We start from the raw sequence: 26,337 nt of genomic DNA on the forward strand, positions 1-26,337 counted from the left end.
AGACCCATTCAATGTCAATTAAGAGTCTCTGGTAATAAGTATGTTCTTTTATTCCTGGCAAAAGGGGGGGGGGCACCTTTCCCATGAGAGATTTTATGGCCTGAAAAAAAATTTTATGACCTGCTTTAGGTAGAAAAGGAAGGGGTGGTCAGAGAGCCCTTCCTGTATCTACTATTTCTAAAGTGGTTTTAGCTCAGAATAATCAATATGCCAAAGTGGCATAGTTTGGGGTGGCAAGTCCCAAATTCTTTCACACCTAAGTGATATATTCTGCTATTCTTTAGTACCTGAGTTTTTTTGACAAGACCTTATTCTCCTTTTTTTAAAAAAATATTATTTTACCTTTTATTATTGTAATTTTCTAACATACACAAATGTAGAGAAAGTATAATGAACTCCCTTTACCTGACATTGTTTCAATAATTATCAATATATTGTCAATCTTGTTTCAACTATACTTACACATACCCTATTCCTTGATGATTATTATTGTTATTTTTAGAGCTTTTCTGAGGTATAACTTACATATAATAAAATTCACCCACTGTGGGACACCTGGGTGGCTCAGCGGTTGAGTGTCTGCCTTTGGCTCAGGGCATGATCCTAGGGTTCAGGATGGAGTCCCGCATTGGGCTCCTTGCGGGGAGCCTGCTTCTCCCTCTGCTTGTGTCTCTGCCTCTCTCTCTCTCTGTGTCTCTCATGAATGAATAAATGAAATCTTTAAAAAAAAGTTCAGCCACTGTAAGTGTGTGATTCAATGACTTTATTCAATTTTTAAGAGTTGTGCCACCATCACAGTATAGTCTTGAAACATTTCTATCACCCAAAAATGTTGCTTTATGGTTGTTTGTGAGAGGTCATAAGAAAGGGTGTGTAGAGGAGTAAACATAACTTTCCTTTTACCCTTCTAAGTTCTTGTCACAAAAGTCTAAGAGAAAAAAACACAAGTTTATTTATTTGTAAAGATTTTATTTATTTATTCATGAGAGACAGACAGAGAGAGAGAGAGAGAGAGAGAGAGGCAGAGACACAGGCAGAGGGAGAAGCAGGCTCCATGAAGGGAACGTGACGTGGAACTCCATTCCTGGATCACGACCTGAGCCAAAGTCAGACGCTCAACCACTGGGCCACCCAGATGCCCCCACACATAAGTTTATTAACATGAACACTTCACATATACATGGGAGATATCCAGGGGGAAAAAATGAGTAACTCCTCAAACGTGGGTAATTTTTCATTCATTGTGCTAGGTCCTCAGGGGACCTTCTCAGTCTTCTTGGAAATTTTAAAATTTATTTGGAGATTTTTTTTTGCCCCATTTCCACAGTTCCCTAGTTCTTGGAAATGTTTTTTTGCCCCATTTTCACAGTTTCCTACTTCTGGATGTTCTAGAAGTTCTGTGCTTTTTGAGTTCCCCCAAAAGCAAACATTCAAAACCCTAGGGAAAGAAAATTCAAATTCAAATACATTTTTAAAAGACTCCATCACAGTATACGCTTGCTATTAGAGATCTATTTTTTTATTTTAAGATTTTATTTATTTATATATTCATGAGAGACACACAGAGAGAGAGAGAGAGAGGCAGAGACACAGGCAGAGGGAGAAGCAGGCTCCATGCAGGGAGCCCGACGTGGGACTCGACGTGGGACTCGACGTGGGACTCGACGTGGGACTTGACCCCAGGTCGCCAGGATCAGGCCCTGGACTGAAGGCGGCGCTAAACCGCTGAGCCACCCGGGCTGCCCCTCTACTTGCATTTATTTATTTATTTATTTATTTATTTATTTATTTATTTATTATTTATTTATTTATTTATTATTTATTTTTTCTACTTGCTTTTAAAACCCATTTTGGAGGCATAATTTGGACAAGGTGCACAAACCTTGGGCAGAGTTTTTTTTTTTTTTTTTTTTGCTTTTAAAAATTTATCTACCAGAGTAACCATTCCAATCCACCGAGAGGAAGATCATGAAACCGTTCCATCACCGCACCATGTTCCCTCAGGACCCTGGGCTGTCAATACTCCCGAAGGCAACCATTAGCTCGACTTTGTCATTATTTTGGCTTGTTCTTGAACTTCCCATAAATGAGCTTTCGTGTACGCTTCTATTCCACTCTTCAACGGCTTCTGAATATTCTATAATGTATATACCAGTTTCATTAAATATTCCCTAACTGAACACTTATTTCCAATATACATATTATATATAAATATTCCAATATTATATATATTATTAAGAATATTGCAAGGGGTGTGCTTGTGTGCGAGAAATTTCCATCGGAGGGAGACACGGTGGGCCGAGGGCTCCCCGGCTTCGGGCCTAGCGGAACCTCCGATCGCGCGGTCCGGCCACACGTGGTCCCTGAGACCTCCCATCACGGTACCCTCGGGACCCGGACCTAAGAGCGGTCGGCCCCAGTTTCCCTCCCGGAAGTGGCGCGGGCGTGACTCTCGCCGTTTCCGCCGCCGAGGGGGCGGGGCTGGGGCTGCCCTGCCCTTGCGGTCGCGGTCGCGGGCTGATGACGCAGGGCGCCGCGTGCTCCCCCACGTGTGCTGCAGTTCTCCCGGTGTCTGCGGGGCTGCCGCTTCGGCTTTCCCCGGGGGCGTAGTTGCTGGCGCTTGCCGCGCGCGACCTCCGCGGCTCGGGGGGGGGGCTCCGAGCGCTAAGTAGGGAGCGCTGGGGGCCGCCGGGGGCAGCAGGGCCTGCGGACATGGAGCACCTTTTCCTGGAGGTGGCGGCTGCCCCGCTGCGCTTACTCGCTGCCAAGAACGAGAAGAGCCGTAGCGAACTGGGCAGGTTCTTGGCCAAACAGGTAAAAGCAGGGGGAGGTGGGGGAGGCGGATGGAAGTCGCCGGGCCGGGACCCTGTCGCCCCCGTGGCGCGTGCCCTGCGGCCCTGAGCGAGACGCACTACGCTCGGGGTACGGAGGTTCGGCGTTCTGCCCTCCAGGCCCCCTCCCCAGGGCGGGCCAGGGGCGGGGACGTCCGCGCGCGTCTGAGGAAATTGGAAGAAGCCTTTCGTGCTTACCGGAGAGACCCTTCCGTCCCCTGCAGCCGCCGAGCGCTCTGTGGCGCACACGGCCTTCCGAAGGAAACGTGCTTGGTTTTTCCTGCGATTGGAGTTGGATCTCAGCCCGTTTGACATGTGTTTTACTTAAGTGTGCCAAGCCTGAGCCGCCCCCGTTAGTTTGGGTGACTTCTTTTTTTTTTCCCCCTCTCCGTCCCATCCCGTAGTTCGGGCCCGCAGACACGTATTGATTGCGTTCCTGCTTTACGTGAGGTAACCGTGCGGTTCCGTGAGGAGACGGAGAAATTCGTTACGGTGTCTGCCCGCAGGGGAATACAGCGTCTATTTTTGGAGACAGTTCATAAACACAAAACAACTGAAGGACAAAGCAAGACAGCGAGTACGATCTGTGACATTAACCGTATGCGTTATGAGGTGAATTAGAGTCTTCTAGGAAGTGGGTGTTTGGCCTTTTAAGAGCCTTCTCTGGACTCCCTGCTGTCTGAGTGGAGGACCTTTATCATGCATTTTTTCTCACGTTGTATTTTAATTTCCTTTTTTAAAGGTTCCCCACCCCCAATATCTTGGAGCTTCTTGAGAGTAGAAAATGTGGGTTTTGTTTTTTTTTTTCCCTTCTAACTCCAGTATCTAACTTAAGTCATTAATGCGTTGTACACATACATATGGCATTGCTTAGGAAGTAATGGGAGTATTTTGGGTCCGGAGCAGCAGAGAATTGACACGAGAGGCATTTCTGTTTGGTGACAACAAATTGAAAGTGTAAAGTAAAGGGACGGAGGAGTCAAGATAGCCTGGAATTTCTGGCTTCTGAGACCCAGTGAAGGGAATCCCTAATCAAATGGTGAGCTGTAGAAAGAGAACTGAGTTTTGATGGGTTGGACTAAGGAAGAGCTAATCCGTTCGCGTGAGCTGAGCTTTTCGTTACAGGCTCCTGAATTAAGTATTTTTTAAAAATTATTTATTTATGATAGGCAGACAGTGAGAGAGAGAGGCAGAGACACAGGCAGAGGGAGAAGCAGGCTCCATGCACCGGGAGCCCGACGTGGGATTCGATCCTGGCTCTCCAGGATCGCGCCCTGGGCCAAAGGCAGGCACTAAACCACTGCGCCACCCAGGGATCCCCTGAATTATGTATTGTTGCTAGAGGTATTTTTCTGTAAGTGGGCTTTAGAATTCAAAGCACAGGTTCTGATTCCGGGGATCATGAACCAGCAACAGGAGATTGATGTTTCCCCACTGCTGTTATTGAATGTAAAATTGGTGTTTATGTATTGGGAGTAGCGTGGGGAAAGGGTTTGTAGTCTTTAGGAGATAAAGTTTTAGAGAATCTGATACACCTAAGTGTGAGAACCACTCATGTGGATTCTGAGATTGTATTTGAAATAGTATTGGATCTGAAAGCTACTAGAAAGTTCAGTTGAGGGGGCAGCCCTGGTGGCTCAGCGGTTTAGCACCGCCTGCAGCCCAGGGCGTGATCCTGGAGACCTGGGATCGAGGATCGAGTCCTGCGTCGGGCTCCCTGCGTGGAGCCTGCTTCTCCCTCTGCCTGTGTCTCTCATGAATAAATAAATAAAATCTTTAAAAAAAGTTCATTTGAATTAAGGAGATTTGAACACCTTTGCTTCTCCCTTTTCTTTGCTTCACATTGTCAAATTCTGTCCTGAGATGTCTTCTCAGGTTTGTTCCTTGAGCCATTTTCAGTAATAATTTTAAGATTTTTCACTCAGAAGAGTTGATTGTGTTGCCAGTCTGTATTTCTCCTATTTTTGGAAACAAAACCATTTTTATTGTAAAGCAATAACCTTTGAAAGATGATTCTCATTGCAATTGGGATCTGAAATAAGAATTTTTTAAAAAAAGATTTCATTTATTTATTCATAAGAGACAGAGAGAGAAGCAGATTCAGCAACTGCCAGGTGGAAGAGATGCATAGGACAGGGTATGTGAGAAGGAGTGCAGAGCTTCCATGCCCTCTCCAGAGGTGGCACTTTCTACACATATCCTTGTCTTCACCAACTTGGAAGCCATCCCGATCAAGTCCTTTTGGGTTTTTGAGGTGGCTTTGTTACTTAGGTATGATTGATGAAATCTTTAGCCATTGGTGTTGGAACTATATCCAACCATGGCCTGAGGTGGAGGTGGGTGTATGACTGAAAGTCCAACACTAATGATTTGGTTGGTTCTCTAGACAACCAGCCCTTGGGTACTTTCCAGAATTCACTTGTGGGGCACCTGGCTGGCATAAGTTGGTAGAGCATGCAACTCTTGATCTTGGGGTGGTGGGCCACGTTGGGCCTAGAACTTAACTTTAAAAACCTCATAAAATTCACTTCCTTAATACAACAAAAGACACTTTTATCATTCTCCTCACAGGACATTCCAAGGGCTTTTAAGAAAAATGTACTATTAAAAATCATGGGGTGTCTGGGTGGCTCAGTCTGTTAAGTGTCCCACTCTTGGCTTTGGCTCAGGTTTATTTTCATCCTTTTTCTTTTCTTAAGATTTTTTTTTACATTTTTATTTTAAAAAATATTTTATTTATTCATGAGACACACACACACACACACACACACACACACACACAGATAGAGAGAGACAGGCAGAGGGAGAAGCAGGTTCCACGCAGGAAGCCTGATGTGGGACTCGATCCCCGGATTCCAGGATCACGCCCTGAGCTGAAGGCAGATTCTCAACCGCTAAGCCACCCAGGTGTCCCTTTTTTTAAGAATTATTTATCCATGAGAGACACACAAAGAGGTAGAGACAGAGGGAGAAGCAGGCTCCACACAGGGAGCCCTATGCGGGGGATCAAGTCCCCAGACCTGTGATCACGCCCTGAGCCAAAGGCAGACAACGCTCAACAGCTGAGCCACCTAGGCGTCCCCATTTTCATCCTTTTAAAAAATTAAACAAAATTTTTTTCTTTAAGTAATCTCTATACCCAATGTGAGGCTCAAACTCATGACCCTGAGAACAAGAGTTGCATGCTCTTTCAACTGCACAAGCCAGAAGCCCCGACACTTTGATTATTTCAAAAAGAAGCCCCCATACCTTTTAGCTATCACCGCCCTACCCCCATCACTGTGCTTTCTCACATCCCCCCAGGCAACCACTAACTTATTGTTTTTACCTATAGGTCCCCTATTCTGGTCGTTTAATATACTTATAATTAATAAGTCATCTGACTCTATAAGTATTTTGTATAAAAGTTCCCCATTGTCTCTAGAATAAATATCCAAGCTTTCTAAAATAGTATGTGAGGTGTTGTGTTTTTTTTTTTTTTTTTTTTTAATTTTAAATTTAAAAGTTTCTTTAAAAAAAGTTTATTGAGTCCTTATATCCTGCGTGGGGCTCAAACTCATGATCAGGAGTCTCATACTCTTCTAGCTGAGACAGCCGGGTGCTCCCAAAACAAAAGCTTTTAAAAGAATTTTTTTTTTCTGTCAGCTCTATTTCCATTTTTTTGTTTCAGATGTTTTTAAATCCAGCCTAGTGATTCTCACCTGGGGTAATTTTGCCCCCAAGGGCAAATCTGGAGACATTTTTGGTTGTCAAAACTGCTGGTGGGGTTGCTTCTAGCACGTAGTATTTAGAGGCCAGGAGTGTTGCCAAATATGTTATAATGCATGCGATAGCCTCACAGTGTGAATTTTAAGGAATAAATTTTAAATATTTGTATACCTAATAACAGAAGATCAAAATACATGAGTCAAAAAGTGACAGAGGAGGAAAAACAGACAAATTCACAATTATAATCGGAGACTTAACATCCTGTCCTGAGTAATTGATTGAAGAAATACAGAAAATCACTAAGCATGTGGAAGACCCACTATCAGTAAACCTTATCTAATTGACATTTATAGAATGCTGTGCCCAGTAACTGTGGAATACATGTTCTGCTCATCTGGAACATTCACCAAGATAGAGCATACTCTGAGCCATTAAATAAGTCTTAATAAATTTAGGAGAATTAAAGTCATACATGAGATATTCAGTGATCCCAATGGATTTTTTTTTTTTAAGATTTTATTTATTTATTCACGAGAGACACAGAGAGAGGCAGAGACACACAGGGAGAAGCAGGCCCCATGCAGGAAGCCTGACGTGGGACCCGATCGCGGGTCTCCAGGATCATGCCCTGGGCTGAAGGCGACACTAAACCGCTGAGCCACCGGGGCTGCCCCCCAATGGAATTAAATTAGGAAAAAAAACCCTGAATGTTAGGAATTAAAAAACAAAACAAAACAAAATTAAAGATGGTTGAAGGAAAATCACTGGTAGAATCAGAAAGTATTTTTTTGAAGATTTTATTTACTTGAGAGAGAGTACATGTGCATGCATGCATGAGCTGTGGGGAGGGGCAGAAGAAGAGGGAGAAGCAGACTTCCTCTGCTGAGCAGGAAGCCAGAAGTACATGAGACTGGATCCCAGGACTCTGAGATCATGATTTGAGCCGAAGGCAGATGCTTAACCTACTGAGCCACCCAGGTGCCCCTATGAAAGCATTTTGAATTGAATGATAATTTAAACAAATTGTGGAATGCAGCTAGAGGAGTAATTGGAAGGAAATTCATAACATTTTCAAAGCATTGAATATATGTGAACAGCCAAATTTAAAAATGGATAAAAGAGGGCAGCCCAGGTGGCTTGGCGGTTTAGCGCAACCTTCAGCCCAGGGCCTGATCCTGGAGACCTGGGATCAAGTTCCACGTCGGGCTCCCTACATGGAGCCTGCTTCTTCCTCTCCTGTGTCTCTGCCTCTCTCTCTCTCTCTCTCTCATGAATAAATAAATAAAATCTTTAAGAAAATGAATAAAAGATTGAACAAACATCACAACAGTTGATAAACGTATGGCGACTAAACACTTGAAAAAATTCTCAACATCTTTGGCATCAGGGAAATGCAGATAAAAGCACCAGCTACCACTCTCGCTCCACTAGAATGACTAAAATTATAACTGACAATACTATATGTTGGTGAAGTTACCTGGCGGCTAGAGGTCTCAGGCATTGCTGGTGAGTGTACACTGGTACAAATACTTGTTTTAAAGTTTTTTTTTTTTTAAGATTTTATTTATTAAAAAAAAAAAAAGATTTTATTTATTCATGAGAGACACAGGCACCAAACCACTGAGCCACCCAGGGATCCCCAACTTGTTTTATTTTTTTATTTTATTTTTTTTAAAGATTTTATTTATTCATAGACACACACACACACACACACACAGAGGCAGAGACACAGGCAGAGGGAGAAGCAGGCTCCATGCAGGGAGCCCGATGTGGGACTTGATCCCAGGTCTCCAGGATCAGGAGATTTATTATTCTCATGAATAAATAAAATCTTTAAAAAAAGAAAAATTTCTTGTTGAGCACAGAGCCGGATGGGGCTCAATCCCAGGACCCTGAGATCATGATCTGAGCTGAACTCAAGACACTTTTTTTTTTTTTAAGATTTTATTTATTTATTCATGAGAGATCTCAGGGTCCTGGGATCAAGCCCCCTGTGGAGTTCCCTGGTCAGTGGGGAGTCTGCTTCTCTCTCTCCCTCCCCCCTCCTGTCTGTGCTCTCCTCTTACTGTCTGTCTCTGTCTCTCTCTCAAGTAAATAAAATCTTTAAAAAAAAAAAAAAAAGTCACATGATCTATCAACTAAGCCAGCCAGGCACCCCTCAACGTTTAACTTTAAAACAAGTTGGGGGGCAGCCCCGGTGGCGCAGCGGTTTAGCGCCGCCTGCAGCCTGGGGCGTGATCCTGGAGACCCTGGATCGAGTCCCGCGTCGGGCTCTCTGCATGGAGCCTGCTTCTCCTGCCTGTGTCTCAGTCTCTCATTCTCTCTCTGTGTCTCTATGAATGAATAAATAAAATCTTAAAAAAAAAAATCTGCTTTCCCTCTACTCTCTGCTCCTCGCCCCCCCACCCCGCCTCTTCTCCAGCTTTGTGTTTGTGCACACGCTCTCTCAAATAAATAAAATCTTAAAATTTTTTTAAGTTAAATTAAAATTTATATTCAAATTAAGCATATAGGTATATGACCTAGCAATCTCACTCTTAGGTAATGTAAAATATATTACAACTGGTACAAAAAAAGAAAGCATTGAATATATGTACCTAAATGTTCATAGTAGCTATTTTTTTTTTTTTTTTTTTTTAAGCGGGGTGGTTAGAGGAGGGAAAGGAGCAGAGGGAAGGAGAAACTTAGGCAGACTTCACACCCAGAAGGGAGCCAATGCCTGGCTTGATCTTACAATTTTGAGATCATGACCTGAGCCAAAATCAAGTCAGACACTTAACCCACTAAGTCACTGAGGTAGGTGCTCCCATAGTAGCTTTTTGGATGATAGTTGGAAACAGTGAAGCAGTGAAGCTATCTATCAACATGCAAATGGATAAAAAAAGTTGTGGTTTATTCAGACAGTGAAAAAGTAGTAACAAAATGGAATAAACTATTGAAGCATTTATTTACATGAATGATTGTCAAAAGCATTATACTGAACAACAGAAATTGGACAGAAAAGAGCACATACTGCATGATTAAATTCATTCATTTATTTTAGATTATTTATTTATTTATTCATGAGAGGCACAGAGAGAGGCAGAGACACAGAGGGAGGAGAAGCAGGCTCCCTGTGGGGAGCCCGATGTGGAACTTCATCCAGAACTCTGGGATCACACATCCTGAGCCAAGGCAAAGACGCTCAACCGCTGAGCCACCCAGGCATGCCCTGATTAAATTTACATAAAGTTCTAGACTAGGCATATCTAATCTATGGTCGTAAAATCATATTATTGGTGAGAAGATTGACTGCCAAGAAACATAAGGGAACTTTGGGTTTGATACTTTTATTGGGTGGTGATTGCATGGGTGTGTATATATGTCAAAACTCATCAAACTATAAATGGGTGCGTAGAGTATATGTCAAAAAAGATTGATGGATTGAAGTTGGTTTTTGAAAAGCTAAATGTCTAAGGGCACCTAGCTGGCTCAGTTGGTAGAGCACTACCGACTCTTTCTATTGTTTTTTTAAATTATTTTTATCTTTAAATATTTTATTTATTTGAAAGGGCGAGCATAAAGGGAGAGGGAGAAGCAGACTCCCTGCTGACCAGGGAGTTTTACACGGGGCTCCATCCCAGGACCCTGAGATCATGACTGGAGCGGAAGAGACACTTAACTGACTAAGCCACCCAGGTGCCCCAGAGGATGGGACTCTTGATCTTGGGGTCAGGAGTTTAAGCCCTATGTTGGGCTTAGAGTTTCCTTTTTAAAAAAGGCTAACTATCTATTTCTTCTAACACAGTTTTCCAGGTTACTTTTTTTTTTTTTTTTAAGATTTTGTTTATTTATTTTAGAGAGAGCACGCTCATGAATGAGCAGGAAGGAGGGGCATAGGGAGAAGAAAAAGAGAATCTCAGCTAGACTCTGCTGAGTGTGGAGCCTGATGCAGAGCTCGATCCTGAGACCCTGAGATCATGACCTGAGCCAAAATCAACAGTCAGGTGCTCAACTGACTGAGCCACCCAGGCACTTCCATATCACCTTTTGAAGATAAAGCTCATGAAATGATACTCTCTCTGGAGGTTTTTTTCCCCAACCTGCAAGTATCCATTTGTAGAACATGTCCTGGAGAGTTATGTTTTTTTTCATTCATTTTGTAGATGAAGTTTCTTTTTTTTCACTTTGTAACTAGTTACTGAATACTATTTATTTATTTATTTATTTATATTTTTGAGAGGAGGGGCAGAGGAAGACAGAATCTTTTTTTTTTTTTTTAAGATTTTATTTATTCATGAGAGACACAGAGAGAGAGAGGCAGAGACACAGGCAGAGGGAGAAGCAGACTACTTGCAGGGATCCCGATGTGGGACTGGATCCCTTGACTGAGGATCACACCCTGAGCCGAAGGCAGACACTCAACTGCTGAGCCACCCAGGCGTCCCATGACAGAGCATCTTAAGCAGGCTGTGCGCCCAGTATGGAGCCAGAGGCAAGGCTCGATCACAACCCTGAAATCATAACCTGAGCCGAAATCAAGAGTTAGATGCTTAACTGACTGAGTCACCCAGGCATCCCTACTGTATACTTTTTAAGTGATATTTTTCGTGGACTTTTTTATTTTTATTTTTTTTTATTTATTTGTTTATTTTTTTTTATTTTGTTTTAATTTATTATTTTTTATTTATTTATTTTATTTATTTATAGGGACATTCAGCAATCGAAAATGTCATATCATGCTCCTGTGAATCATGACCAAATCTGTTAAATGTCCTTGGAGGACTAATATTGATGGAAATTGTTCCAATGTAATATCTTCCTCCAATCAGTGTTTTGTTCAGAATTAGTTTTATAAGTCAATGCTGTATATTTTGGAAGTTTTTTTAAGAGCTTAAGTGTAAGGTGGCCTTTTTCTGAGAGATAATTTTGGAAAACTGTTAAATTTTTACATCTGATGTAAAAATGAAACTCCTTAGTATGAAACTCCTTGGGATAAATTCATAGCATTGGATTTGCTGGGTCAGAGGGTATGACCCTTAAACAGTTTAAACCCACAATCTCATTGTTGGCCGCAAGGATTGTATAGGCCTCCATGCACACTAGCAACATGAGACTTTTCACACACTTTTTCAGTTTTCTTTGTTACTCTTATGGACATTCTGAATCCAGGCACTAGAATTTTGTGGTCTGTTTCATCTTTCATATCAAAGTATGACTGTCTCCTTTGGATCTGTTTTATTTCTTCGAGGCTGAAGCCTTCATAAGGCTGTCCTCATTCATTTTGAGGAATTGATTTCTAATCTCTATCCTTACCTCAAGAGAGTTGACAGTTTTACATAATAACTGCAAGGTTGGTGCCCAAACCCATGCAATTTCTGTTTTCCTTCAAGAGCAAAGGAGCTGTGGGAAACATTGGAATTTCTGGGAAGTGCTGAGACCATGAGACAGATTATTTTTCAGGGAAGCTGTGTAGCATTTTACATGGAATTCAGGTATCAGTCCTTTTGCTAAAACCCCAGTGGACTGAAACTTCTTTGTAACAGCCTTTTACATTAAATTCACTGTAATCGTCTATTGCAAAAACCTTCACTGTGTTTTATAAGGTAAACTCATTTATGAAATCTGGAAATTGGATGTTTTAATTCCAAGCTAGGACTTTTTGCTCTTCTGTAGCAGTGCAAATGAGTAGCATTCACATAGACTTTGTTTTGCCTTTCTCTCAGGTGTGGACACCTCAAGATCGCCAGTGTATCCTGAATACCTTAGCACAATTACTTCTGGATAAAGACTGTACTGTGCTGGTTGGTCGCCAACTACGCCCTCTTCTTTTGGATTTGCTGGAAAGGAATGCTGAGGCCATTAAAGCTGGAGGCCAAGTCAACCATGATTTACACGAAAGGCTCTGTGTGTCAATGAGCAAACTCCTCTGTAACCATCCTGACATCCTTCCGTGAGTAACAGTTTTTTCTTTACATTTCTCCTTGAGATAGTAGAACTTGGGATGTAAGAAGGAGTGAGTTGAGGAGAAGGGAAATATAAGAAGAAATATAGGTGGTACTATTTTATAAAAATGATCACAGTGGAATCCCTTTATCTAGCTTAGTTTAGTGACCATTTACTAGGTTCTTTTAAATCTTGGCCATCAAGACCGGTCTGGCAAAATGGCCAAGATAGGTTCCCTATCTTCAAGGATTGTATCATTTGGTGAGACATCCATATAAGGTGATTTAAATGAGTTTTATTTTATTATTTTTAAAAATAATTTTATTTATGTGATAGAGAGTAGGTAGAGTGCAGGCAGAGGGCGAGGGAGAAGCAGGTTCCCCACGAGCAGGAAGCCCAGTGCAGGGTCATGACCTGAGCTGAAGGCGGACAGGCTTAACTAACTGAGCCACCCAAGTGCCCTGATTTAAATGAGTTTTAGTTGAAGCTGTTACAGCATTCACTTCAGATGTATGCCATTTTTTGCTTGCTAGAGCAGCTGCAGGAGTCAGAAGAGTTCTGGTGTCCGTTCTGACTTTATAACAATCTATCCGAAGCAGTATGGTAAGAAGTGGTATTAGAACTGGATTCTAATGTGATTTTCTTTTGACCAGCTCTGTTTCCACGCTGGGCTGGTTCAGCCCTCCCTAGACAGCCTGGTGGTCCTCCACTTCTGGGAGGTCACCATATTGATGACAAATTTATCATGGACACCAGATCAGCATAGTGCACTACAGACCAGAACTACAGTCCTGCCTCATCCTCCCAAATAGCTGGGGTCTATTGCTTCATACCACACTATCTACCTTTGCCTTTTAAATTAATAGTAAAGTACCTTTTGTGTGGAATTGTCAAAGGGGCAGTAAAGTGAGTGTTAGAGTTTTTTTAATTGAGAAAAGAGAACTAACTTTCTTTCTTTCTTTCTTTCTTTCTTTCTTTCTTTCTTTCTTTCTTTCTTTCTTTCTTCTTTTTCTTTTTCCTTTTCTTTTCTTTTCTTTTCTTTTCTTTTCTTTCTTGATTTTATTTATTCATGAGAGACACAGAGAGAAAGGCAGAGACACAGGCAGAGGGAGGAGAAGCAGGCTCCATGCTGGGAGCCTGACACGGGCACTCGATCCCGGGACTCCAGGATTGTGCCCTGGGCCAAAGGCAGGCGCCAAACTGCTGAGCCACCCAGGGATCCCCAATGGTGGTGTTTTAGTAATATTTATACAGGATTATATAGCATTTAGGTATGTAGCTATATGTTATCTTTTTATTCTTTGATTTGCATTTAGTGGTGGACTGTTTCCTGTTTTTTTTTTTTTTTTTTTTTTTTTTTTTTTAAGTTTCTTTGTTTATTCCTTTTCTTTCTACATTCACTGTGGGGTTTGAACTCACAACCCCGAGATCAAGAGTCATATGCTCTTCTGACTGAGCCAGTAAGGCGTTCTTTAATCTTTATATTATAACATCTTCAGGCACTATTACTGTTATTTTAAGTCTTTAGAGAGGTTAACTAAATTGTCCTAAGTGTCAGGGCCGGAACTGGATCACAGGTCTTATTTCTAGATGGTAGGAAGACTGATGAGTTGCCCAAGTGGCTTGTCCAAGATTAGATGTTTAACTGGGTGGTATTCCATGTTGCATTTTGGACCTTATGACTCTTTATCATACTACAGGAAAGAGACCTCCCCTTCTCCTTAGTCTTTGAATATTCTTTAGGGAAAAAACTAATGTTATTATTCTCTGGCTAAAAATGCTTTACTTTATCGGTTCATCTGTCATTGTTTAGACCAGAATTTTAGAGCACTCCTTGAAAATGATGGGTCTCTAGAGTAAAGGGTGCTACTGTAGTCAAATAAGTTTGGAAGAGAGTATTGACCAGACTCCCTTTTGTGTGCTTAGATTGGATCACTGTTCTCTTCTCCCCATTGCTGCACAGATGGAGGATCATTGCCAGTACACTCTGCTCATTTCCCCCTATCTTCCTCAAAGACCTCCTGGGTCAGGTTGACCATTTGGTTACTGCTTATCTGTTTGCATACTTTTTTTTTTTTTTTAAGATTTTATTTATTTATTTATGAGACACACAGAGAGAGGGAGAGGCAGAGACACAGGGAGAGGGAGAAGCAGGCTCCACGTGGGACTCGATCCCAGGTCTCCAGAATCACACCCTGGGCTGAAGGGGGCGCTAAACCACTGAGCCACCCAGGCTGCCATGCTTGCATACTTGTTACTGTCCACCTAGTCCCACATGTGCTGCCAACATTAGCTGCGTCCGAGCTAGTGGAATACCAGCCTCTTTCCCCTGAAGAATTATTCTGACAGTATACTTGCGAAGAAAAAAATGTCTTATTTTTACAAAAGTAGTATATTTAAGTAATAATGTATTAAGTAATAATAAGAATTGCCAAAAGCAGAAGTCTTCACCCTGAAATCCTACTTTTTAGGGATAACTTATTAATAATAGTTTTGGTGTGTTTTCTCCCAAATTTCTTTTTCTTACTCTGCCACATCTCTTCTGAGCCCCATTTGAATCTTCTAAGTCTCCTTTATCCAGTCGCCTTCAGAATATCACGTGTTAATTTACCAAGTCCCTATTCCTGTTTGTTGGCTTGCTTGTTGAAGTCCCAAGCTTTCCCACCCATCTCCTGAATTCTCATTATTTCCCAATTACAGTGTATATTTGGGGATTTCTTGAGCTAGGAGTCTGGGGTATACTTCCTTGGTGCTTCAATACAAGTTGCTCTGGAAAACAGATTCAAATGGCTGTTGCCCCTGCTCTGTCGCATCCCCAGTAGGCTCCTGAGGATTCTGTTCACCAAGTTATTATAAAAGGATGCAACTCAGGAACAGGCTGATGGAAGAGATTGATTGCTTCATAATACTAGATTTGGCAGTGATTTTTTTTTTGGGGTGACACCAAAAGCACAAGCAACAAAAGCAAAAGTAGACAAATGGAACATCAAACTAAAAAGCTGCTACACAGCAAAGGAAACAAGGATGTGGAGACAGCCTACAGATTGGGAGAAAATATTTGCAAATTGCCTCTGATAGGGGATTAACATTAAGATTATGTAAAGAAATTCAATGTGAAGCTTTTTTTTTTCCCCTAAGATTTTATTTATTTGAGAGAGAGACTGTGTGAGCTCAATAGTGCAGGGAAGGGCAGAAGGGGAGGGAGAGGAAGAAGGAAAATCTCAAGCAGACTCTGTGCTGAGCACTGAGCATGGAGCCTCATGCAGGGCTCAGTCTCATGACCCTGAGATCATGAGTTGAGCTCGAACCAAGTATTGGACACATAGTTGGCTGAGCCACCCAGGCACCTCGTCTGAAGTTTTTGTCCCTCTCACAATCTTAGCCGCCTTCCTTCTGTGTTTCGTGCAAGTCCGTTCATCTCTTCAGATGCAACCAAGGCATCTCTTTTGGACTCCCCCATATTTAGTTGAATCTTTTTCCTTTGTGCCTCTTGTTTCTGTAAATTACTATCTTCCTTGCTAGATTCAAGCTCTTCAAGGAAAGTATCTCCTTGGTTTTGTACCCCTTGTAGTTAACACAGTGTCTGGCTTCTAGTGTGAGGTCAGTAAGTGTTTGTTGAAAATGAGTGTATTTTCAGTAGAAAACACTTGGGGTAAGTACTTTTGATTTTTGTATTTTCTTAGGCATATCATGCCATGGTCCTAGTTAAACAGGATACTGTCTAGGACTAGGTAGCTTCAGTATTCGTATCTGTTTCCAGACCCTTGGAAATTCCTGTTACATTCTGCTGTCCTGTCTCAAAGTAGAAATTTATGCTTTGATATCCTCACTAACAAATGAAAATAATCTCTTTCTGAAGGTTTGCCCTGAGGTACTTCAAGGACACTTCTCCAGTCTTTCAGAGACTCTTCCTAGAGAGTTCAGATGCTAATCCAGTCCGCTATGGACGCAGGCGGATGAAGCTCCGGGACCTAATGGAAGCAGCTTACAAGTTTCTGCAACAAGACCAGTCTGTGTTTCGGGAGCTCTGGGACTGGAGTGTGTGTGTCCCTCTTCTCAGAAGCCATGACACCTTGGTCCGCTGGTCTGTAGCTGTTGGATTTTTCTCATGTTTCAAGTGTGGGGATGGTAGAGGGAGTGTAGAGTTCTGTGCGTCAGGAGGGAAAGGAAGCTATGTAAAATGTGTTATTTTTATTCTGGTGCCTTTGGGTTTCTTACTGCCTTTCTTTAATCATGTATCTCTTTCATGGGAAATGAGATGATACTAGTGGAGTGCACCTTTTTCAGGTTCTGTCAAATGAATTCATCATGCCTGATTTGTATTTTGTACTCTTAATTATAATATATCAATTCTATAAGATTTCTTTTTCTTTTTTTTTTTTTTTTAAGGTTTTTATTTATTTATTTGAGAGAGGACAAGAGAGAGCCAGGGAGCACCTGGGGGGAGGGGCAGAGGGAGAAGCAGGCTCCCTGCTGAAGCCCAGCAGGGGTTGATTCCAGGATCCCCGGGATCATGACCTGAGCAGAAGGCAGAACTGACTGAGCTTTTTCTCTTTTTCTTTATATAATTATTATTAATTTTTTAAAAGATTTTATTTATTTATTTATTCATGAGAGACAGAGAGAGGGAAAAGCAGAGACACAGGCAGAGGGAGAAGCAGGCTCCATGCAGGGAGCCCGATGTGGGACTTGATCCCAGGACTCTGGGTTCATGCCCGAGCAGAAGGCAGATGATCAACTGCTGAGCCACCCAGGGGTCCCTCTCTTTTTTTTTTATTTTTAAAGTTTATTCATTCCTTCATTTATTTATTTTAGTAATCTCTATGCCCAATGTGGGGCTTGAACTTAACATCTAGAGATTAAGAGTTGCATGCTTTACCAACTGAACCAGCCAGGCGCCCCTAGGATTTCTTTTTTTAGTATTTAGTTGGCTAGCAAATTTTCTTTATTCTTGAGAATTAGCTGCTTGTTCTGAGTTTATATACTTTAATTTTCTCCAGGTACACAGCCAATTGTCTTGCTTTGGTCACTTGTATGAATGAAGAGCACAAGTTATCATTCCTTAAGAAGATTTTTAATAGTGAGGAACTGATTCATTTCAGGTTGAGGTAAGAAGGAGGATTCCTAGAGATGTTCATGTGGCTTTGTTGTGTATTAAAGTAACTGATGAGTTCCTCATTTTCCTCAGGTTACTAGAAGAGGCCCAGCTGCAGGACTTGGAGAAGGCCTTGGTTTTGGCTAATCCAGAAACCTCCCTTTGGCGTAATGAGAAGGAGCTGCAGTACTTACAGGGACATCTTGTTTCAGCTGACCTCTCTTCCAGAGTGACTGCTGTCTGTGGTGTGGTGCTGCCTGGGCAGCCACCAGTCCCTGGAGAGCAGGTATGTTGGCATCAGTAGGGTGTCTTTTTCCCCCTCTTAAACACTCAGTGTGCTTTTTTCTTTGGCTGGGCTCTGTGTTAAAAGTGTGAGTCAAATTAAGTTTGCCATTAAAAAAAAAAAAAAAATTAAGTTTGCCAAATTGCTGTTCCATTTACAGAAGTACTCAGAAGAGATTAAGAAAAAGTTACCCAGGGCTCTCTTGGATATTTCCTTTGTCTCTATTTGATGTTAAATTAGAAACTCTAATGATGCCTATATGTTGCTTTTAACTTTAGCAAAGCTCTTCCATTTATTCTCTGTGTGATGTTGGGTAGTACATGCTGTGGTAACATATTTATATGAAACAAAGGCAGAATGATTAGTCTGGAGACCTTTGGGTTGCTCTTTGGGAGAGACAGGGCTAGGCTCAAGTATAACTCCCAGCAGTCTCTTTATGTCACGACATTCTTTTTACTCATTGTGTGGGAGGCTAGTAAGTATAGTGAACATCCCCTGCCATATGAAATGAGCTTCTTTTCAAGAATGAGTCTCCAGACCCATGCTTTTGAAAGATTTATAGATTATAATCTAGCTCTATAATCGGAAACTGTTGGGAGCCAGTCTGTTTTCCCTAGTAGTCTTTAGTCAGTTGTCACTTTGTGTGATGGTCAGATTCACTGTTTTCTTTTTGGAAAAAGCTCTGGTCATTCCTTGAATCATTGGTTTGTCCATTGGGCAGTACAATTTAAAGAAAAGCATAATGGGGGCACCTTGCTGGCTCAGTCAGAAGAGCTTGTGGCTCTTTATTTTGGGGTTGTGAGTTTGAGCCCCATGTTGGGTGTAGAGATTACTTCAAACAAATAACCTTAAAAACATTAAAAAAGCTTAATATACATTTAAAAATGCACATCTGAAATGTACAGCTCAATGATTATTCATAAACTGCATATATCTATGTAACCAGCACGAGGATAGCAGCATTTCTAGCGGCCCGTGTGTTTTCCTCTAGTCACTAAGATCCTCCCAACCCCAACCATTCTCCTAACATGGATTAGGTTTGGAGCATTAGAATTTTAACATAGGGAAAAAAAAAAAAAGAATTTTAACATAGGGAAGGATTCTAGTTGGGATGGGCCTGATGTTGAGTAGCAGTGACAAGGCACTGGGGCAGAAGCACAAAATGGTGCTATGTCCCAGCCTGCCTGCTTAATAACAGAGTAATAGCCCTGCAGAGAGTTCAATAACTCCAGTCCTGGGGCACCTGGGTGGCTCAGTCAGTTAAGTGGTTAAGCATTTGACTTTGGCTCAGGTCAGGATCTCAGGGTCCTAGGATCCAGCCCTGTGTCCAGCTCTGTGCTCAGTGGGACGTCTGCTTGTCCCTCTGGCCCTCCCCCTGCTTATGCTCGCTTTTTCTTTCAAATAAATAGAATTTAAAAAGCAAACAAACAAATAAAAAATAAAAAAATACAAAGCAAACAAACTTCCAGCCTTGAATCTCATTTTATTCTCACGTATCTATAGGGAACTAGCCATGTTTGAGAAGTTTTTATTCCTTAAAAAAAATCTTAAAAATTCCACCTTCCCAAGGGATCTTTTTCCTTCTGTTATATTAGGTACATTATTATTTGAAAAATTTTTTAACGCAGTAAAACAAAACATTTACCATTTTAAACTTTTTTTTAATGTAAATAAACTCTACCCCCAATGTGAGACTCCCAACTTGAAACCCTGAGATCAAGAGTCACATGCTCTATTGACTGAGCCAGCCAGGCATCCCAAACATCTTAAACAGTTTTAAGTGTACACATCAGTGATGTTAAATATACTCATCTTGTTTTGTAAACAAACTCCAGAACTTTTTCATTTTGCAGAATTAAAACTCTATACACATTAAACATATTGAGAGAATTATTACTATTATTTTTACTTTTTGTTAATGGAAAATGTCAAATATATTTCAAAGTAGAAACAGTGGTGTAATGAATCCCCATGTACCCATCACTTAGCTTCAGTAATTATAAATTATCAGTTACATTTTATTTATAGTTCTGCACACTTTCCCCAAACGGTGTTATTTGAAGCAGCTTCCAGATAGCACATCATTTCGTGCCTAAATATTTCAGTATATATATATATAAAAGAAAAGAACTTTTAAAAAAGCCATTATTCTTTATTTATACCTGAAAAAATACAATAATTTTATAATACAAAGTATCCTTTTCCCTGATTGATAAATATGTTGTGTGCATTCTTGATTTTAGATATGAAGTTTTAGGGATCCCTAAGCGGTTTAGCGCCTGCTTTGGGCACAGGGTGTGATCCTGGAGTCCCGGGATCGAGTTCCGCGTCAGGCTTCCTGCATGGAGCCTGCTTCTCCCTCGGCCTGTGTCTCTGCCTCTCTCTCTCTCTCTCTCTCTATCTCAATCTGTGTCTCTCATGAATAAATAAATAAAATCTTAAAAAAAAAAAAGATACGAAGTCCTAGAATGTGGTATAAGAGGAAGGAAAACAAAAATGCAGTCATGAGATGAAGTTTGCCCCCATCTTTTGTGTGTCAGCTTTTTTGGCTTCTCAGACTTTGGGAGATTTTCCTTAAATCCTGCCAAAAGGAAAAAGATCCTTATTTTGGATAACATACCTGTTGTTATTATAGTTCTAGTACTGCTAATTAGAGGTTTATGTAAAGGTTAGTGAAAGCATTGTTGTAGAAATTAATCTGTGCCCTTTGGAGGAAAGACTGTTAACATGCCTTTTATTTTTCCCTTGCCTCCTTAGGCTAGTAATAGGAATTCTTCTCGTGAACAGGAGCTGGCCTTTAGATCTTATGTGCTGGTTGATTCAATCTGCAAAAATCTTCAGACACTGGCTATGGCAGTGGCTTCTCAGAATGCTGTGTTGTTGGAAGGACCAATAGGATGTGGCAAAACTTCCTTAGTTGAACACTTAGGTGCAATGACAGGTAGAAGGAAGCCCCCTCAGCTTCTTAAAGTCCAGCTTGGAGATCAGACCGACAGTAAGGTAATTAAGAAATAGCAAATTTTGGTGGGTTCACATGCTTATAAATGTTTGCATTAAAGTATTGTTTTTGCTAAGGGAATGTGAGAATAGTTATTGGTCCTCCTCATAACTGATGGGACCAAGGTGTAAAAACATCAAGTGCCTGCTTATATCCGTATAGAATTTTAACAGAATTAATCAAAGGATGTGGCATTGGCATCTCAGATTTGTGGTTTCATTAATAACTTTCTCCTTTTCCTCCAGATGCTGTTGGGAATGTATCGGTGTACAGATGTCCCAGGAGAGTTTGTGTGGCAACCTGGTACTCTCACACAGGCAGTCACAAAGGGACACTGGATCCTTCTGGAGGATATTGACTATGCCCCCTTAGACGTGGTATGTTACCTCACTAATTATTTACTGATTTTCTGTCTTTTTTTTTTTTCCCCCGAAATATTTTATTTATTTATTTAGGAGAAAGAGGGAGAGCACTAGTGGGGTGGGGGTGGGGCAGAGGGAGAAGGAGACACAGACTCCCTGCTGAATAGAGAGCTTAAGGATGCCTGGCTCCATCCTATGACCATGGGTTCATGATTATTTTTTAAGACAGATGCTTACCCCACTGAGCTATCCAGGTGCCCCAGACACCTGTGTTACTGAAATTATCTCCCAAAATCACTCTTAACAAAATACATTTCAAAGACAGGAAATCAGGGGCACCTGGGTGGCTCAGTTAGTTAAGCATCTGCCTTTGGCTCAGATCATGATCCCAGGGTCCTGGGATTGGAGCCCTGCATCGGACTCCCTGCTCAGTGGGGGAGTCTGCTTCTCTGTCTCTTTATCCCTCTGCCCCTCCCCTCTGCTCCTTTTCTCTCTCCCTAAAATAAAAAATATCTTTAAAAAAAAAATAGGTATTTGATTAGAGAGGTTACATTTTGTGAGAAGCTCATTCATGATTACCTACCTAATCTGGCTTGAGGTGGAATTACTTAGCTGGTCTCTTGTTTGATAGAAAATTGATAGAGTTCTGCTGGTACTATTTCACTGAGTATAGTAGTCCCCCCTTATCTGCCATTCAATTACCTGTGGTTACTCTCAGTCCTGAAGCAGATGATCCTCCTAATGTATTAGAAGGTCAGTAGTAGCCTAACACTACGTCGAAATGCCTCCATTGTTCACCTCACTTTATCTGGTCACATAGGCATTTCATCATCTCACATCTCCATAGGAAGGGTGAGTATAGTAAGATACTTTGAGAGAAACCACATTCACATAACTTTTACTATAGTATATTATTACAATTATTCTATTCTATTGTCATTTACTGCTGTTAATCTCTTATCTTGCCCATTTGTAAGGCAAACTTTATCAAAGTATGTATGTATAGGAAAAAGCATAGTATATATAGGACTCTGTATTATCCACAGTTTCAGAAACCACTGAGGGTCTTGGAACATACTCCACATGGATAAGGGGGAAATACTATAGTTGGATATGTGATCAGTTTCATTGTAGTTTTTTGCTCCTTTAGTTGAATATGTGATCAGTGTTATAACATTTCCAAAAGAATAGGCCTTGTGGGAAATAGCTTACCCATGTTACAAATACATTGAGAACTTTGAGACCCTGCTTCCTAGCTATGGCATCTGTAGAGCAGCAGGCTGAGGACAGGTAAAGGAAGAGAGCATGTTTGTCTTTGTTTCATTACGGAAAATATACTGGATATATATTTTCGTTTTTAGAAAAATTGCTTTTTTTAAAAAAGATTTTATTTATTTATTCATGAGAGACAAAGAGAAGAGAGGCAGAGCACAGGCAGAGGGAGAAGCAGGCTCCATGCGGGGAGCCCGACATGGGACTTGTTCCTTGGCCTCCAGGATCAGGCCCTGGGCTGAAGGTGGCACCAAACCGCTGAGCCACCCGGGCTGCCCCGGCTTTCCATTTTCTAGTGCTTTCTTCCTTAGGCAGTTTTTTTCAGCTATCACGGTATCTGGAAATCATTAGGATTGTGCATTGTGGAATTAGAGCCAAAGAAGATAGGTGAACATGAGAGAGGTTACATCCAGGCCATGATGGAGCCTAGGGATCTCGTATTGTCTTATAGTTAATTATATTCTTTGAGGTATTCAGTTGAGTTTGGATGTAAAGTTCTGTAGATATCTGTGAAATCCATCTGGTCCAGTGTATCATTTAAAGCTCTCGTTTCTTTGGAGATGTTTTGCTTAGAAGACCTTGATAGATGCGCGAACTCTTCTCACTGTAGCATTCCAGCTGGTCTCTCTTTAAATCTCAGGCCGAATTCATAGATTTTCAGGATAATTTGAAGGTTTTCTAGGTAGTTTGGTGGAGACAGGTGATTTGGAGACCCTACTCTTCCGCCATCTTGCTCCTCCCCATATTCTTTGAGGTAAAGTCCAGATTCAAGACTTGACTGACAATTTATGACTTGCTCTTCCTTTGGCAGTATCTGATAAATGTCAGAAAATTCTTCTACATTTAGTCCAATTTTCTGTAGACCATTCTCCTGTTCATATATTTGTTGTGTTCATACAAAGGTTATGTTGCTCATTTGATTATATTCAAACTTCATTACTGTTATAATGAAGTTGGGTTTACTTAAAGACATGCCTAGATCTTTTGATTATTGTTTTGTTGTTTTCAGAACTTCTCAGCTAATAGTCCTTTTTTATTTTAAGGTAGCTTTTACAGATATTCAGGTTATTTTTCTTTAGTTTCAAGTTTTGGAATCATTTGGAGTTGCTCCTATATTATTTTGGGCTTTCCTTTCAGCTTCTAGCCATGTGTATAGTAAGAATATTTAATAAAATTACGTCTGATATTTTAGAACCCTTTTCTTTGACTCTTTGGTCTTTGTTTTTTCTTTTCTTTTCTTTTTTTTTTAATTTTTATTTATTTATGATAGTCACAGAGAGAGAGAGAGGCGCAGAGACACAGGCAGAGGGAGAAGCAGGCTCCATGCACCGGGAGCCCGATGTGGGATTCGATCCCGGGTCTACCAGGATCGCACCCTAGGCCAAAGGCAGGCGCCAAACCGCTGCGCCACACAGGGATCCCTTGTTTTTTCTTTTTAAGCTTCCTCTATAAACTCATGTTCCCTAGATCTATGTGTATGGCCCACCCTTTTCTTGAAATATTTAAAAAAAAATGTCCCTTAGCTGGTGGAAGTTAAAGATGTCCAAGATGGAATTTGCCTGCTCTTTCTCAGAACAGCCTTTTCTGCCATAGTTTGATGTCTCCTTCTAGTCTCTTAGTTATTTAGTATTAAATTGCTTAGTATTTTTTTATCTCTTTATTTTATTCTCTTCTCTCCCACTGCCTTAGCATAGGATTTATTTTCATCCGTCTGTCTAGCTTTTTTGCTTTGTTACCTATTTTTCTCTTTTTCTTTTCTTTCTTTACTCTTCTTTCCTTTTTTTTTTTAAAAATATTTTATTTATTTATTCATAGAGACACACACAGAGAGAGAGAGGGAGAGGGAGGCAGAGACACAGGCAGAGGGAGAAGCAGGCTCCATGCAGGGAACCCGATGTGGGACTCGATCCCGGGTCTCCAGGATCACACCTCCGGCTACAGGCGGCGCTAAACCGCTGCGCCACCAGGGCTGCTCTTTACTCTTCTTTCTTGCCAGCCAGACATCTATCTATATAGCCATCCTATCTTTGTTTTTGCCTCTTTCCTGTAGGCTAGCCTCCTTTCAGTTGATGTTCTGTTTGTTGCACAGTTGCTAAAATAAAAATTACAGTTTTTCCCCCAGGCTATTTTACTCTCTGTAACTTTCATGAAAAAAATTCAAACTCCTTAGCTCAGCACAGGAGACCCTTAATTTATTTATTTCTAAGTTTATAGTTTTCCACTACTTCATATGCACATTCTGCCTTGACAGCGGAATCCTCTCATGTTATGCTCTTAGGAACAGAGATTTTTATCTGTTTGAATATTATTTGCCTGGAGTATATGTGCTGGGAGTTTCCCTCCCACCAAAACTGGCTTCCTGCTCACGTTTAAGACTCAATGAATATCATCATCTCTGGGATGTCTGTCTGCACTTTCAATGCTTCTACACCATTCTGTTCTCATTCACAGTCACCCCTAGGGTCATACTCATCATGCCGTATGGTGGTTTGCATGGCTGTTTTGTCAGATGCTAGGCTGTAAGGCCTCAGCCATGTCTGGATTTTGAGTGTCTGGCTTGGTAAATATTGAATGAATAAATCGTTGGAGTCTAGGTGGCTCACACATTGCCATTTGCCTTTTGATCTTAGTTCATGTTCTGAAAACTAAGGTTTCCTTTAAGGATGTGTTCATTGTTTGGAGAGAGGGTTATTTTGTTTTTTTGTTACTTCTGCCTTAATAGTTTTATCATTTGGGTTTTGTGATTTAGGTTTCCGTGCTGATCCCTCTTTTGGAGAATGGAGAGCTCTTGATTCCTGGCCGAGGTGACTGTCTGAAAGTGGCTCCTGGATTTCAGTTCTTTGCAACTAGGAGGTATGTTCTATTAACCTATCTATTCCCACTGGAGCCTTTTTCTCATAAGTCCCACACTGGAGTACTGAGTCCAGAGTCCTGGAGTAGTTTTCTGGGCCCACATTAAGCAGGATCAGTTGGAACTGATGACAGATCCACCCTTTTCTTTTCTTTTCTTTTTTTCTTTTCTTTTCTTTTCTTTTCTTTTCTTTTCTTTTCTTTTCTTTTAAATTTATGATAGTCACAGAGAGAGAGTGAGAGAGAGGCAGAGACATAGGCAGAGGGAGAAGCAGGCTCCATGCACCGGGAACCTGATGTGGGATTCAGTCCCGGGTCTCCAGGATCACGCCCTGGGCCAAAGGCAGGTGCCAAACCGCTGCACCACCCAGGGATCCCCAGATCCACCCTTTTCATTCCTGTTTTGTTTTAATTAGCTAATTTTTAAAGATCTAGTTCCTATTTCAGGACTCTACTTTGATTGTTCATTTGTCTATCTTTACACCAATATCATAGTATCTTAATTACTGTAGTAGTTTTTTTTTTTAAGGATTTTATTTATTTATTCATGAGAAACACAGAGAGAGGGAGAGAGAGGCAGAGACACAGGCAGAGGGAGAAGCAGGCTACCTGCAAGGAGCCTGATGTGGGGTGGGACTCAACCCCAGATCCTGGAATCATGCTCTGAGCTAAAAGCAGACGCCCAACCACTGAGCCACCCAGGTGTCCCGATTACTGTATTTTAGATTTAAGCTCTGTACCCAACATGGGATTGAATTCACGATGCTGAGATTGAGTTGCATATTGTACCAACTGAGCCTCCAGATGCCCCTTCATTCCTGTTTTATTTATTTATTTTTTAAAGAATTATTTATTTTAGAGAGAGAAAGTACTTCCACAGCCCCTACATGAGGCTGGATCCTAGGACCCAGAGATTGTGACCTGAGCTGAAATCAAGGAGTCGGCCAAGTAATTGAGCCACCCAGGTGCCCCCTTTCATTCTTGTTTTATTTTTTTTTTTTTTTTTTTTTTTT

At 41.2% G+C, this 26,337-nt stretch overlaps 1 protein-coding gene and 1 long non-coding RNA gene across 4 annotated transcripts in view; one reads left to right on the forward strand and one right to left on the reverse strand.

The window, feature by feature from the left end:
• The first annotated feature begins 2,508 nt into the window (after positions 1–2,508).
• Positions 2,509–26,337, forward strand: part of MDN1 (midasin AAA ATPase 1) — a 166,527-nt gene continuing 142,698 nt past the window's right edge. For all 3 annotated transcript variants that reach the window (XM_072832058.1, XM_072832059.1, XM_072832060.1), the window contains exons 1-8: positions 2,509–2,814; positions 12,245–12,471; positions 16,324–16,548; positions 17,465–17,572; positions 17,653–17,845; positions 20,600–20,842; positions 21,086–21,217; positions 25,224–25,327. In XM_072832058.1, the coding sequence (XP_072688159.1) occupies positions 2,713–2,814; positions 12,245–12,471; positions 16,324–16,548; positions 17,465–17,572; positions 17,653–17,845; positions 20,600–20,842; positions 21,086–21,217; positions 25,224–25,327 (1,334 nt within the window). In that variant the 5' untranslated portion in view covers positions 2,509–2,712. The remainder of the gene's footprint in view (positions 2,815–12,244; positions 12,472–16,323; positions 16,549–17,464; positions 17,573–17,652; positions 17,846–20,599; positions 20,843–21,085; positions 21,218–25,223; positions 25,328–26,337) is intronic.
• The window catches only part of LOC140636647 (uncharacterized), a 68,434-nt gene continuing 59,655 nt past the window's right edge, over positions 17,559–26,337 (reverse strand). Inside the window, exon 5 of the long non-coding RNA XR_012033874.1 lies at positions 17,559–17,917. This is a non-coding gene — a long non-coding RNA (uncharacterized lncRNA). The remainder of the gene's footprint in view (positions 17,918–26,337) is intronic.

The sequence above is a fragment of the Canis lupus genome, chromosome 7, assembly GCF_048164855.1.
Source record: "Canis lupus baileyi chromosome 7, mCanLup2.hap1, whole genome shotgun sequence".
NCBI lineage: Eukaryota > Metazoa > Chordata > Mammalia > Carnivora > Canidae > Canis > Canis lupus.